The sequence below is a fragment of the Pseudochaenichthys georgianus genome, chromosome 1 (assembly GCF_902827115.2).
Source record: "Pseudochaenichthys georgianus chromosome 1, fPseGeo1.2, whole genome shotgun sequence".
In the NCBI taxonomy this organism is placed as follows: Eukaryota; Metazoa; Chordata; class Actinopteri; order Perciformes; family Channichthyidae; genus Pseudochaenichthys; species Pseudochaenichthys georgianus.
Window position 1 is genome coordinate 34,773,876 of NC_047503.1, and position 14,972 is coordinate 34,788,847.

Sequence of the window (14,972 nt, forward strand, 5' to 3'; positions counted from 1 at the left end):
CAGGGCCTTTACAGTGACGTCAGGTGCAGAGCATCTATACTATAGGCTTAATGTTGTACAGTGAAAGAATACCATTAATGTCAACGTTTTGTGTGTATATAATGTATGATGTTCATATTTTTTTATATTTTCTTGAATCCAATCAAATCTTAAACATCAGAACTATGAACTGAAGCATTTATTTTTATTATATTGTATCTTCAATGACAGCTTGGTACATACAACTGATTTGTGTTCAGAGATACTGACTAAAAGGTATCAGACAATCACACACACACACACACACACACACACACACACACACACACCACACACACACACACACACACACACACACACACACACACACACACACCACACACACACACACACACACACACACACACACACACACACACACACACACACCACACACACACAACACCACACACACACACACACACACACACACACTACTCTCTTTGTTTCTGTATTAAAGCTCGTCTTTGGTTTGGTTGGCTTGTTTTGCCTCTTCAGCTTTTGCGGCCTCAATGTACTTCCTCCTGTCCTCATCCTCCTGAAAAGACAAAGAAAATAAGTTTATTTTTAATTTGGATTAAAAAGAAAAAAGGCAGCTTCTTAAACTCCCTGCCGCACAAACAACTGCAGTAATGTTGCTGGTGTTTTTGGGGTGATATTTTACCTTCACTCTGTCTTTTTTGGCTTTCTTCATCTCTTTATCTAAAAACTTCAGCAGGCCCTTTACCTTCCTCGTACCGTTGTAAACCACCACCTGACAGTAAAAACAGACATCGCACTGAACATGTGTATGTCATGTGTTCCCCACAGAGCAGAGATAACACATACAATCCCATATCGTTCATAAGTCATTTTAATTTAAGTGCCTTTTTATGCAGAGGACACAAAGTGAAATATTACAATATACTACATATCCCTCCTCATTTACACACTAAACAGGATGTTCGTCTTTTGTGAAAACAAGGTCACACATGTGTACTGTCAAATCCTCCAATTTATATATCGAAACAGAGTTGATGATTATATTTGGCACAGAAATATTTTTGAATTGGGACACACTTATTTTTGGGCGACAACATTCAACATCCACAAATATACAAGCACATATTTATTTGGAAAAGGGAGTGTGGCTGCTAGAAAAAATCAATTACAAAGAGATAATCCAGGCTTGATATAACTAAAAATGACAATGTGAACTGCTGCTGTTTGATCCAATAAAATATACGATTCATAAGAAATTACACAAACATATATAATTGACTCACCCGTTCAGCATGTAGAGCAGGGAACAGGCAGAGGGATGGGTAGGCGCCCTGCATTGACATGTGGATGTCATTGGCTGAGGCATCGATGCGAGCGACGACCACGTCCTCTCGCTCCTTCAAGGCCTCGGCCAACTCCTCCCACAGTGGAAACAGAGCGTGGGACTCAGGACTGTAGGGAAGATCTGAAACACACATTTCATTATTATAAAGACATTTCTAGGAAGTGTCAAGTTAGATCAGCTTAAAGAAAACAACAAAAAACAGCAGATGATAAAAAGCAGTGTGCCCCCGTAGGCATGGATTTGATGATTCCAAGATCAAATTACTTCAAGGGGTCAAGTGATTATTTTTAAACCTACATTACCTAAAAGTTATTCTGGCAAATGTGATAGAAAGCAGTTTAATATGCACAGTACCCTTTCTGCAGATATAAAAAAACCTAACCCTTCATTAGGAGTCGTGATTCTGGCCACCCTCTGAATGTAAGTCAAGTGTTCGCCCTTCTTTTGGCTCTATTTTTGGTCTCTCCCATCTCTTGAGTTAACAGCTAAATGCTCCATTGCGAGTTATTTGCTGACCTGACAACACATTTATATGAACTGTTAACAACTACAAGGTAGAAAAAGTGTTAATAAAAGTAAATCGAACTCTACGAATCAAAAATAAGCTGAAAGACACTGAAACCCTCATAGAGCTGATTGTAACTTGATAAAAATAAAATGTTGAATACTCCAGCTGATGTTAAACGTACTTACATGTAAGCTAAATGTTCCACTTTTGAACCTCATTAAGCTTAGTATTAAGTATCTAAGTGTCTTTTTACATGTACATATCTAAAAGTCCAAGTTTACTGGATAGTTTTTAAACTAAGAAGGTTTTCTTACGTACAGAACATGACGAACACAGTGTTGTCAGGGTTAAAGCCCACTTTCTCCAGAGTCATTCCCACCAGCTCCTTCACCGGCTGTGTGTCCCATCCTTCAGGTATCGGCTCACTCTGCATCTTAGGCTGTTTACATCAACACAAACACATTTAAATCACAACACTGTTTCCTTCAGTGTCCATGTATCACACAGGTTGAAAGTTACCTTAGCCTTGCCGTCTAGGTAGGACTGGCAGAACGTTTTTATGGTCTGTACATCCAGAGTGTCAGAAGGCAGGTGATAGGTCACATGGTCTGTAAGGTTGACCATCCGTATGAGAGGAGCCTCAAACTCCCGAACACGGAAGTACTCCATCAGCCTGCCGTTACGAGGCTCATCCACGTTCACCCACACAAACAACATCTGAATAAAAACACACGCAGAGGTGAAGTACTCCATCTTCTCATGTGCTTCTCATGTACTTCCATCTTCTCATGTTAATAATGTGTTTGGTTTCTACCTTTAACCTGAACGCTTCTGCAGCGCTGTTAAAAGCAGAGTGGATCTCTTTAAAGTCAGCAGAGCTCGTGTTGACGAACAGGAGGGCATGGTTTAACACAGGTGAGGATAGTATCTGAGTGGATGTCTGCAAGAAAGAGAATAGCATAAATACATCAGCATTAACAATATATGGTTATGTGGTTTTTCATAACAAATGAATGAATACAACCCCACAAAATGTCTCCTTTTCATTTTAATTTGTGTCTTGTTTTTTAGGGTTATTCCTATCAAGTTACATTACACTTCTTATATAGGCCACACAACACTACTTGGTTACCAACACCAAAAATGTCTAGTTTGTTTGTTGATTTTTAAGTGGAATACAATGTGCAAAAATATCAAATTATTAAAATAAATCAAAATTTCGATTTAAAAAATGACAGTCTTTGTTATTTTGGAATTACCCATTATTCTTTTTTTAAATATACTTTTCATCCTATTGTACTGTTCCAAATCTCACGGATGGGTTGTATTGTTAGGATGCAGTTCAAACAACAACATCCACAAAATAAAGTGAAAGGTCTGGCCCTATGTACTGGAAAAACGACATAAATGAACTTCAGATTGTCAACCTAAATAGATAGTTGAACCTGCAGACTAACATTTTAACAAATAACATAGGACCGTCAATGAATACATATAATGCAGTAACACACAACAGAGAGTTTAAATAAAAAATAAAAAGCCTAGAGAACATTTCCAGACCTGGGAGTAGAGCAGTTTGTGTGAAAATGATGCCATGCGTCTAATACTCTACCTGTCCGGTGTACTCAGTGGCAGGCTCCATCTGGTAGACGGTGATAAAAATGATCAGCATCTCCTTAGATGTCTCAGGCATCATTTTGTAAGCCTGGATGAGCTTAGACTGCAGCAGACACACACACACACACACACACACACACACACACACACACACACACACACACACACACACACCACACACACACACACACACACACACACACACACACACACACACACACACACCACACACACACACACACACACACACACACACACACACACACACACACACACACACACACACACACACACACACACACTGGGTAAGAGACACACACACTGGGTAAGAGTGCAATGAAATGAATGTGTTCAGCTTGATATGATATATATTTAAATCCCATCTTTTGCATCCACAAATAAAACAGAGAGACGCAGACCTACAGTATGCAGCTGTATTTCAGGGGTTAGTGTCTAGGTTGTGTTTAAAGTACCTTTTTGAACAGCAGTACAACATCATGTGTGAAACCATATTTGCTGATAACGTCATTGTTCTGTGTCACAGCAAAGTTAATGTCAGGAAGGTCGGTCGCTGCAGCGTAAAACATCTGGACGTACTCGCTGTTCAGCTCCTACACACACATTCAAAACACACACTTTGTTAGTCAGACAGTTGGATAACAGTCATGACTCAAATGGGAAGCTGGTAAATCAAAGCGATGTTTTTTACCTTGAAGAATCCAACCACCGTCAGCTCCTCTGAGGCCTCGGATTGGCTAAGATCAGCGATGAGGTCATCAGCAGACCCAGAGCGCCTCTTCAGCCAGGTCAAGATAGAGGCCGAGCTCTGAGGAACTTCATCACAATCACAAATCATTTTAAGGTTAATATGAAATAACAATGCTAGAGCCCGGTACTATGGCCAAACAACAAAGAAAGAGCTAATGACTGCAGATGAAAAAACATAGAATAAAAGTGGTACTGTACAGTCACATTATCATAAGAAGACATCACTGCAATCACAACCCTGTTAGTTCCTAATTAACCCTTGCTTATTTTATATAGGCTTAGCTAATATCAATGTATCTACATCAGTATTAAGGACTTTATTTGGACGTACCAGGACAGGGTACAGGGTTGAGTTATCTCCAGAAATGTATAAAGCAGGATTGTGGCGAAGCCCGTCACGTTCAGTTCTTTTGGCCAGCTCTTTCTCTTTTGCCACATCCACTACAGCCAGTTTGACCTCTGACCCCTTCAGCTCTGCAGCAGCACCTTCAAACGCTGCTGAGTACGATGGCCTTCTCCAGACAGAGGAGCGTCTACACACACAGGAACAGAGACACAGAAGAAAGATTGATGGCAAATATTGCACTTTGGACTTGTTCATAAAACTAAAACCAAGAATAAGACATAAATGCATCGATAATTTAATGATATAACATTAAGTTGAATCTGTAATAGGCTATTCTGCAAAATTACTTATTTAAATGCTGGTACTTCGAGTATTTTGATACAATACTTTAATATTTTTGAATGGAGGATTTTTTCACTGAGATAAAGATACTTATAATGAAATATCTGGGTACTCATTCCACTGCTGACACAGTAAGAGTAAAATGCCATGATATACTGCAGGTTTGACCTTGAGTGTTGCCCGAAGACAGTTACAAAACATTTAGTGGGTGTCATTTTAATGCTAACAGCCTTTATAAACATATAGGTCAAGATCAAGCTGCGTGAGTCTTTGTGTGGGACTTACAGAAGTGCACCAGCAGCTGCTTATATTTCCTCAGTGCCCTGTTGAAATTCCCTTTGTTCAGCTGTAGAACGCCATCCTCCTTCAGGGATGATTTGTCTGCCTCTCGGTTGGGTTGTTCGTCAGCGGCGACAAACGCACAGAGACAGAAGGCCGTCAGCCCGAGCAGCAGCAACAGTTTCCTCATGGCGCTTCACCTACTGACACACTGGACACTGGAGACAATCTTTACAGGGAAGGTAAGAAGGGAGTGGTGGAATAAATTGTGTGTGTGTGTGTGTGTCAGTGCTGAGCTGGTAGATGTTGAATGCTATTGTTATCTGCCGACTAGACCCACCACCACAGTCTGTAGCTGATTAACTTCCCTATCTGAGCCCTGCTGTATCCCTGCTATTGGCTGCTTTTCATATCAAGTGTATCACTAATATCTAGATGCCCTTTGCCTAACTCTGTTAGCCTCGGCAAGGTCAGAATGGAAGCGCACACACTCACCATACACACACCACACACCACACACACACACACACACACACACACACACACACACACCACACACACACACACCACACCACACACACACACCACACACACACACACACACACACACACACACACACACACACACACACACACACACACACACACACACACACACACACACACAACACACACTCATGCGAAAATCACCACAAATGATACAATAATAACAACTTAACAGCTTTGGAGTAGTAACTGAGACCATTTTTTATTTCCTTATCAACATGATAGGACGTAATAATATATTTATATTCAAAAAAAAGTTGTCAGGGTTACTGCGCATGACACATCATTACAAGAGGTAAAGCAGGTGTGTTGATCAGTCCTGCATTAGAGTGCATAGATTCAACAGCAGAGGCAGCGCACATATCCTGCAACCACAATCTACAACTTGTTTTCTGCACCTGGTATTCACATCAAGTCGATATGATTCATAGTTCACAGTACCACAAATGACTCCATGAATCCTTTCTTGCAGAGGATTTCATGGGGAAATTGACAGCTAACTCTCATTAGTTTTTGTCTGGTAAAGACATAGCTCAGAGAACATAGTGCACAAAAAATGAAAAGTATAAATTGTACGACTCTTCTGACAATCGATGTGGCCAATTTAATCGACAGATCTGTAAAAACTGAGATTCTCCACAAAGAAGTAAATCTTTTGGTGTACCAGAACATATGCTTATATGTTTCTTAGAAATAAGTCACATTCAGGATCAAAAAACGAATCAACCTAAGAAATGTCAGTCAAATATACCGAAGGACAAATTGGTTGACTGATAAACTAAGACGAGATGGTTTTCCAATCTTCAAGGACAGAAAACAGCTACTGTAGCTAGGCTCTGTTCGAAAGGTAAGTTACACCACTGAAAAGCTTTTGTGTTTCTCAGCTCTAATAATACAAATTAGGAACCTGTCTTTATGAGTAAACTTGTAATGGTTGTAAACATTTTTTTTTAGAGTATCCAAAAAAGTATTCTTGATATTGTCTTGTGTATTAAAAGTTCTGTCATTACTTGAGTTGCAGCAGTTGCAGTCCTGTGTTAATGTTTGACAAAAGATTAAAGGCCCTGCGCACCCACCACAGTGTGTTCACTCATTCCCTGTCCGAATAAGAAGAATAAAGCTTTTATACTTTTGTGTTTTTACTGCCTTAAATGTTGAAGGCAATCATCTGTGTGGGTTTATCTGAGATGTGCATGACCTTTAGAAGAACAATTAAGCAGAACAATATTGTAGCATTTTAAGTACATTTGTGTTTTCTAATATGCTTTGTTTGCTTTAAAAAACAAATCATGGCGTTCAAGTCAGGACAAGCCATCTCCTTCATCTCTAAAGTAAACATTAATTTAAGCTATATTTACATTTAACAAACTCATAACAAATATGTAGTTCTTTTAGTATTTAAATGAAGGAAATACATTTATCAAACATGTTAAAATAAAATATAAAAATGGTTGATGATGACCTCACGTCCTCTTTGTCATCATTAATATCTTTAATATCTTTATTAAGTCTTTTGTCTGCACTCAGGTATGTTGTAAACTTCGAAACACGTGTTAAAATGGTCAAATTAAAAACATAAATACATTGTTACAAGGGTTCTTGTCTACTTTTTACGTACAATACATTCTTGTGTGCTGTGCCCTCAAAAAAAAAAATATATATCTCAAAGTAGGACAATATTAGAAACTGAAAATTAAACATTTTGGTACAAAGTACTGATTATGGGAGCCCTGAGAGGCAAGAGAGGGAAACAAATCTGGTGATTCGTTTTAAAGTTTGGGCTAAAATCATTTCTCCCTTGTGTTTATAACGTAAGCGGAAAGGCTTTGCCGGGATGATCTTTCTTTGTTCCATTTCTTCCTGCATCAAAAGTTTGCCAGGAGAAAAAACTTTGTATTTCGATAGATTTTACTTGCCAAAAAATCTCACCAGGATAATTTCTCTAGGTGATGTTTTCATAGTAAAAGGTTCCATGTCAACACTTCAATAAATAATCCCATTTACAATATCGGGTGATGCCTCTTGTGACACAAAAATATCCAAACATTTTTAATGAAAAGTCTATAGAAACTTCTCAAACAGCAAAGCCACTCGTCAGTCCATCCCTATCTTCATTTAGTTATGTATATACCTTTTAAACCTCACATATGTGATGATAAGGCAGGGACGTAAGAGTCTATTCTGCTCCCAAATCCCAAATTTCTCCCCTGCGTAGGTCGGGAGGTGTTTTCATTCCTAGATGAATATTATTTATCCGTGTTGTGGGATAAATATTCTATGAGTGGTATTAACAGAGATGCCTTACTAATCCTGACAGTGTCATCTTGTGTACGTGTGCAGCTCGTTTCCACACTGTGGGCAGGAATGATGTGCATCTTGTAGGCTTTTTATAGTTAACGGAATCAGACAGCAGCCACAGATTAACCTGAAACACAAACAAACATGCAGGGACACAACACACAGTCACGTGTTAAAGCTGGTTTAGCATTTTGGAGCTGAATACTCATGAAAGTGTGCGTTTGTGTCTCACCCCATCATGGTGAAAAGGAAACACATGCACCATGCGGTCTTCCCAGGCAGGTAGGAGACTTTAGTGGTGACGACGTGGTGGCAGTGAGGGCAGCGCGCCACACCAGGCACGTCTCCCAGATGTGTCACTGAGATGGGAACAGGAAGTGGCTGGGTCGTCACGACGACGGGCTGAGAACGTCTCCCGCCGACAGACTGTGTTACACCAACTGGCATTCAGAGAATAAAGGGAGGACAGGGGAGGACGTCAGGGAGAACCGTAATATTAAATATTATATCTCCACGCTCAAGAAGAAAAGTAAAATGTGGCTCTCATACTTTGTGTAACTGGGTGGGTTATGACTCCAGTGTTTCTTGTCCTCCTAGGATTTGGCAGCGTCAGGACAGGAAAAGGATCTGGCTGGATTGTAACTACAAAATCATAAAGAATTATAATTAAACAACAGCTTGCTCCCCCCAAAACAGAGCTTTACCAAAGACTCCCTCATATACATCTCTAAACTCACCAGTCGGGTAAAAATACAACTTTTAGCTGCTTCCAAATGTCTCTGCGACACTCATTTTAAATGCTAATGCAGCCAAACACACAGCAGTTGTTGTCATTAATCTTTGTGTACTCTGGTAAACATGCGAGCTGGTAAATATAGGGCTGCAATTAAATATATTTGTCATAATTGTTCGGTTCTCTGACAACAAAAACAGAAAAAGCAAGAAAAATCTTTGGTTTGTATTTCCCTTTTAATTGTTGATAGTGTCAGCTTAAAAAAAACCTTTCCACCCCCTAATGCTCTCGGTTATCACCTACTGTTATAGAAGTTTCAGATTCATCCATCTTGCAAACTGTTAACAGAAATATCAGTTTATGGGTGAAAAATACCCAGGTTTACGCCATACCGAGACAGGGAAACAATAAGTCGTATTTTTTAATTTAGCATGGATATTAAGTGTGGATGTATTCTCTGTGCCACATGATGAAGTGTGACAGAAATAAGGAACGAGAGACATTAGAGATGTAATCTTACCTGCTTCTCCATAAGTGGGAGGAGGTGTTGGGGGGTAATAGTGGGAGGCGTTGTAGGAGGGGGGAGGGGTGACGTTGAATGCATCTGTGCTCAGAGCAGGAGGGTGGAGACGGGACTCCTCATACGAAGGGGGTTCCATCAGCAGATCATCGAGTCAAACAGGAAGCTAGCAACAAACAGAAACAGCAGATAATGCTTACTGCTGGTGTTTAGTTCAGTAAAACCTTTATATTGCATCATTTCCTTTTTACTGGAGTTAAACGCACAGATTTCAATCATGTAAAATATGACATTTTTCTGTTTATTTTTTTATTTAACCTTTATTTAACCAGATAAAAGCATTGAGATAGAATCTCATTTGCAATGCTGACCTGGCCAAGAAGGCAGCAACGTTACACATAACACAAACATATGAAATATAGAGAACATAACTAAGAAAACAAAAGACGAAAAAGCAGTCACTACATTGTGCACATTAGGACAGTAAGAAAGGTACACTACTTATTACTGCAAGAGCAGCTAGTGGTAAGGACTTCAGACAGTGGTACAAATTCATGCCAGAGAGAGGTGAAGGGCTTTTATTTGAATTTGGGCTGTTTTGGGTTCTGACAAGCTTCATTTTGGTCAAAGTTTTTCCCTGAAGGTCCAGGCGTATCTCTCAGCAACCATTAGTAATTAGCTCAGTTGTCATCAATACAATTTAGCTGTCAAGAGACTCAATTCATACAGGAAACAGTATCATCATCTGTCTGGGAACTATGAAGCAAAACCGGTTACAGCATCCCCTCGCAGGGAGTCAAGGTCATGGAGGAGTCAGTGGAAAGCCACAGGTTGATTAAGGAGGATTTTCAGACTTGGTTTAATGTTAGATACGTGGACATTAAGTGGAAGTAAGATCATTCTGGTATAAAACAACACTTTTTGTTGGGTGGTGTAGGTCCAGATCAAATTGTGCAATCTTTTCAGGGATATTTTTGTTATGAATTGTTGCACTCACTTATATTTTAATAATCAGCAATATGATCCCATGATTCTCTGATGTAAAACTTGACTCATTATTATTGCCACCTGCCTTATTCTTAATCTACAAATAGCATGTACGCAGTTTTAGGTCCACAGGTCATACTGCTCTTTATTGTGTCCTGTGTGTAAGAAGACACTGCACACAGGCAGTGTTATGCTAGATGCAGAGGTGGGAAGTAGTGGAGCACAAATACTTTGTTACTGTACTTAAGTATATTTTTCTGGTATCAGTACTTTACTCCACTGCTTATTTTTCTGACGACTTTTTACTTTTACTTTTATTTTTAACACAAATACCTGTACTTTCTACTTCTTACATTTTAAAAACAGACACATTACTTTAGTTTGAATGTGTGTTTGGTGGCGTGATCATTATTATCTAGAGTCATTGCGTGCCTATTGATTTGAACACGATCCGTGTATCCATCATTTCCTGGTCTTCTCCAAAGAACAGCGACCAATGAGAACTTTGTCATTTGCCGTTGTTCAGCATCGAATCATTCATTAGCTAACAATTACTTTATTGTTCTATTAATATAAAGACATAATTACTCTGTAGCTATGTTAGTTTGACAATAAAGAATCTTGAACCTTGAAGTGAGGTCAGTTAGCCTACTCTTTAAAACAGATGGTAGTTATGGGCACTTTTTGGGTACATTTCAAAGCTCATACTTCTTTACTTTTACTTGAGTAAAGAAGTTTAGTCGACACTTCTACTTTTACCAGAGTATTTTTAAACACGAGTATCTGTACTTTTACTTGAGTAAAGGATGTGCATAGGCGGCGCGTGACGCTCAGGTTTTGGAAGGCTAAATCACTTTGTTTTACCTGACGCTGCCCGCCTCCGGCGTCTATAGAAAAGAGATCAACTCAGTGAAAGCACCGCCTGCTGAAAAATCAGAGCTCAGTGTGCGGAGTTTAAATCTATCAAGTCATATTACAGGAGAAAGGAAATACAGTTTAAACTGCTGTATGCAGAGAAGACGCCGACGTGTCGCACTTATCATTCATATCACATTCAATCAGATCATCGATCATATAATATCATAGCCTATATTATCTCCTTATCTGAGTCAGCTGAGCCGTATCTGGCCGTGCAACACTCACAGTGTCACATACTGTATGCAGAAGTATTATTTTAAGCAACACATTAGGTTGACGAAACACTCAACTCAAATGTAATTAAAGTCAGATCCACTCGTGTCTTATGCGGCTTTCACACCAGCGCTTTTCAGTTTCTAGCTCCGAGCGGGAGCTTTTCTGGTTCAGCTCCGGTTTCCCTTTTCAGCTCCCGCTCTGTGCACACCGCCCACTGGCGCCCCAGAGCTGCGTCATGACGTCACCGTTTACATCGCTGATTTGCCCCCCAACGGAAGCTCACAACAACTGCGTCGGGTCGATGATCGTGTTGCTTTTAATCACACGAAGCCAGAATAAATTGAATAACGACTTCTCCAACCTTATACTTTTCTCCAGAGTGCCGTGGTTCATTGTTTATTAATGTGTTTCTGCAGCATTTACCGACCGCTGCAGTGCTGCTCTTCCACATGAGTTTATTCTCCCGTTAGCTCCCGGTTAGCTCACACTGCAGCGGCCGCTCTAAAGTATTCACTGTCCGACTCACACAAGCAGCTGATGCATATCCCCAGTTCCCTTAGCCTAAGTGAATGTGTGTCAGTCTGAATTGACACTGTTTGGTATCACAACGCTCTTATGAAAGTGTCTTTGGTATAAAACGGGTGATGTTAGCATAGCAACCAAAGCTAAACTGACTACTTGCATCCGATAGCTGCAATAATACAAAACAACACGTCTGCCTCTCTCCACAATGATCGATAACAGCGAACGGATGGTCAAAGTAAGGCACAAATAAACAGAATCACACGAAGCCTGGTTAGTGTTGCCTGACTTTATAAAGTGTGTTTATAGGCACTACTGCTTGTAGGCAGGCATAACAGTCGACCCATGGGAGGTGGGTTTAGTTTCCTGCACGCCTCGACGTCACCTCTTAGCTCCAAAGCTCTTGCCTCTGGACCGACAATTTTTTGGAGCTGGAAATGAAGCGGATTCCGGAGCTAAGAGCCGGCGCAGCTCCGGTGTGAACTGGAAAACCCGGCACTTTTCAGGCTCTAGCTCCGAGCCGGAGCTGAAAAGGCGCTGGTGTGAAAGGGGCATTAAAGGCATTAAAGGGGCAGTGATATCATAAAACTGTTACGCTTTCAAACACTCGGTAGTTTATTTATTTTGTAACCAGTTGTTCTGTATTCACCTTGCAGGTGGCTTGTATCCTGGATTATTATGTTTAAGTGTCTAATATTAGTTTACATTTCATTAATGAAGTATGACGCTGCGCTGTCAGTACACTTGTCCCTGTTTGTGATTGGTCAAATGTTGCTAACCCCACCCCTTTCACGTGAACGCGCTCTCAGCTGGTGAGAGAAGCCCTGGCTTGATTTACCGAGTTGATATTAACCAGCGTCGAGATCTCGTTTGTTAGGGTTAGTTTAGATAACTCAAACATATCCAGGGTTTGAACTGGCTTCGTAGTAAAGGGCACAGGTGGCTGCATAGCAGTGATAATGTCAAAGACACAAACATTATACATTATATTTTATTTTACCAGGATGCAGTGACACCAGGGCCGTATTCACCATATACATTGGGGGGGACACATCCCCCCCAATATTCAGATACACTCCAAATGTCCCCCCCAATAAATAGCAACAAAAAAAAAAGTTTAAATTTTTTGATTTTTAAAATTAAAATAAAATTGCTATTCTATAACTTCTTTATTTTGGTTATTTGTATACTTGAAAATCTATATTTTCTGTTATTGTGAACTTCACCAAAATGATATTTCTTTTCATATGTAAATTGGTTCCTTATTTTGTACCCGGGGGTGTATTTCCCTGTTGCACGTCTGCGTCCACCTTCAGTTAGCTTGATGCTCCAAGCAGGTCAGTCATGTTTTAATTTGCCCTCCATCAGTTCTGGTATCTTTTCTAGTTAGCCCTAAAGTAATCTATATTATTTTATTTCGTAATGGTAATGTTAATGAACCCTCCGTTTAGCTTCTTTGTGTAAGTAACTTGTAGTTCTGATGTTAAAACCGAACTTTTCAGGAATAGTAGCTAACTAGCTGTGGGCTAGCTGGTTTCAGTTGTTAGCCAGGGTTTGGCTAGTGTCAGCTATGTGGAAAATGACGGTGTCGTTTTGGATGTAATCCAATAGATATTTATTCATGTGGATTATTTCTATTTTATTTTGTAATTTGTAGGGTGTGGAAAGATTTAAAACTGTGATGTGAGACACCTATGGAATACCAAAGGTGCCAGAATTAATTAAATAATAAATATTCTACAATTATTATGAAATAGTATTTCATAATCGTCAGAAGCATTTAAAAGATACTCACACGCAGGAGGTTTGCAGTGTGCATCATAGCTTGTGCTGGGTTTAGAACGCTCAGAATTGCTAATAAACATATTTAATGATCTTATATCCAGCGCTGCTGACCCGTATTCATCACATCAGCAACTGCAGATCGCCGAGGTCAAGCTGTAAGCATGAGCAAGAGGAAGGGTGGCAGTGACATTAGACAGTTTTTTGGGCAGCCTCAGAAAAGAAAAAAAGTAAGTTAAGAGCAGTGAGAAAGTGAGTATTGTTTCCAGTCAGATAGCTTGTTTACTGATAATATTTCTTCCATGTTCACTCTGGTGTGTTCAGAGTAAAGAGAGAGAGGGAGAGAGAGAATGTGAGCATGGCGACCAGACAGGGAGAGTGTGCGCTGGTGACATGGAGGTAAGTCAGAAAGGAGCTATATTGATGGTTAAGACAGAATAATGACAACATAGCAGTCTAATGTTAAAGGGGACCTATCATGCAAAATGCACCTTTGTACGTCTTTTAAACATGAATATGTGTCCCCGGTGCGTCAGGGAACTCACCAAGAGTCAGAAAACACAACCCTCTCTATTTTCCTCTGTGCCCAAATCTCTAAAAAAGGGGTTGCAACAACGGATCTGAAAAAAACGGATCCAGATTGAGCACTGTCCTGATGTCAGGACGGTGGCGCTACGGCTATTGGGCCAACTCCACCAATCAGGAGGAGACAGCCACGTGCTTTGCCGTTCTAAAGCGCTGGAGAAGCTGTAGAAGCTGTAGAAGCTGTAGTACATTTAAAAGGCCAAAAGATGGTGCTGTTCTCACTGAATTCAAAATGTCAGGCTCAGTGTTAATTTGAGCGAAATGAGGAATGGCTAAAATGCATGATCTGTTTGGTATTTTGAGAAAAAAAAAGTATAAATATGCCTTATATAGGTATGGTCCTATACTATATTATTCAAATATAGCATGATAGGTCCACTTTAATGTACAGACTCCTGTGTCCCCCCATATGTATAATGTGTATCAACAGTTTTTCTAGTCAATAGTTTACTGATATTTCTTCCATGTTCACTCTGGTGTGTTCAGAGTAAAGAGAGAGAGGGAGAGAGAGAATGTGAGCATGGCGACCAGACAGGGAGAGTGTGCGCTGGTGACATGGAGGTAAGTCAGAAAGGAGCTATATTGATGGTTAAGACAGAATAATGACAACATAGCAGTCTAATGTTAATGTTAATTTAAGATGAGATCATCCTCATATGT

General features: G+C 40.0%; 2 protein-coding genes across 2 annotated transcripts; both read right to left on the reverse strand.

Moving 5' to 3' along the window:
• Positions 1 to 458: 458 nt before the first annotated feature.
• On the reverse strand, positions 459 to 5,423 carry LOC117448028 (protein disulfide-isomerase). Its single transcript, XM_034085092.2, is given in 13 exon segments — positions 459 to 556; positions 683 to 772; positions 1,284 to 1,465; positions 2,172 to 2,292; positions 2,373 to 2,570; positions 2,668 to 2,793; positions 3,466 to 3,573; positions 3,944 to 4,081; positions 4,180 to 4,304; positions 4,570 to 4,590; positions 4,593 to 4,742; positions 4,745 to 4,771; positions 5,212 to 5,423. Coding segments are annotated over 13 exon segments (1,554 nt in total). The 5' UTR covers positions 5,396 to 5,423; the 3' UTR covers positions 459 to 472.
• A 1,318-nt stretch (positions 5,424 to 6,741) lies between these two features.
• LOC117448144 (lipopolysaccharide-induced tumor necrosis factor-alpha factor homolog) lies at positions 6,742 to 9,441 on the reverse strand. The gene is made up of 4 exons (XM_034085292.2): positions 9,303 to 9,441; positions 8,599 to 8,691; positions 8,282 to 8,489; positions 6,742 to 8,176 (listed from the first exon to the last, which is right to left on the reverse strand). Exons 1-4 carry the CDS (start codon positions 9,439 to 9,441, stop codon positions 8,071 to 8,073), a joined length of 546 nt encoding a protein of 181 aa, XP_033941183.1. The 3' UTR covers positions 6,742 to 8,070.
• Between the last annotated feature and the right edge of the window lie 5,531 nt (positions 9,442 to 14,972).

Excerpts from the sequence above, each read along its gene's own strand:
- LOC117448144 (XM_034085292.2), bottom strand. The coding sequence starts at position 9,441 with ATGGAACCCCCTTCGTATGAGGAGTCCCGTCTCCACCCTCCTGCTCTG. Across the intron at positions 8,490-8,598 it reads AACCCACCCAGTTACACAAA|TTGGTGTAACACAGTCTGTC; the intron begins GTATGAGAGCCA and ends TCTGAATGCCAG. Across the intron at positions 8,177-8,281 it reads TTCCTTTTCACCATGATGGG|GTTAATCTGTGGCTGCTGTC; the intron begins GTGAGACACAAA and ends TTTGTGTTTCAG.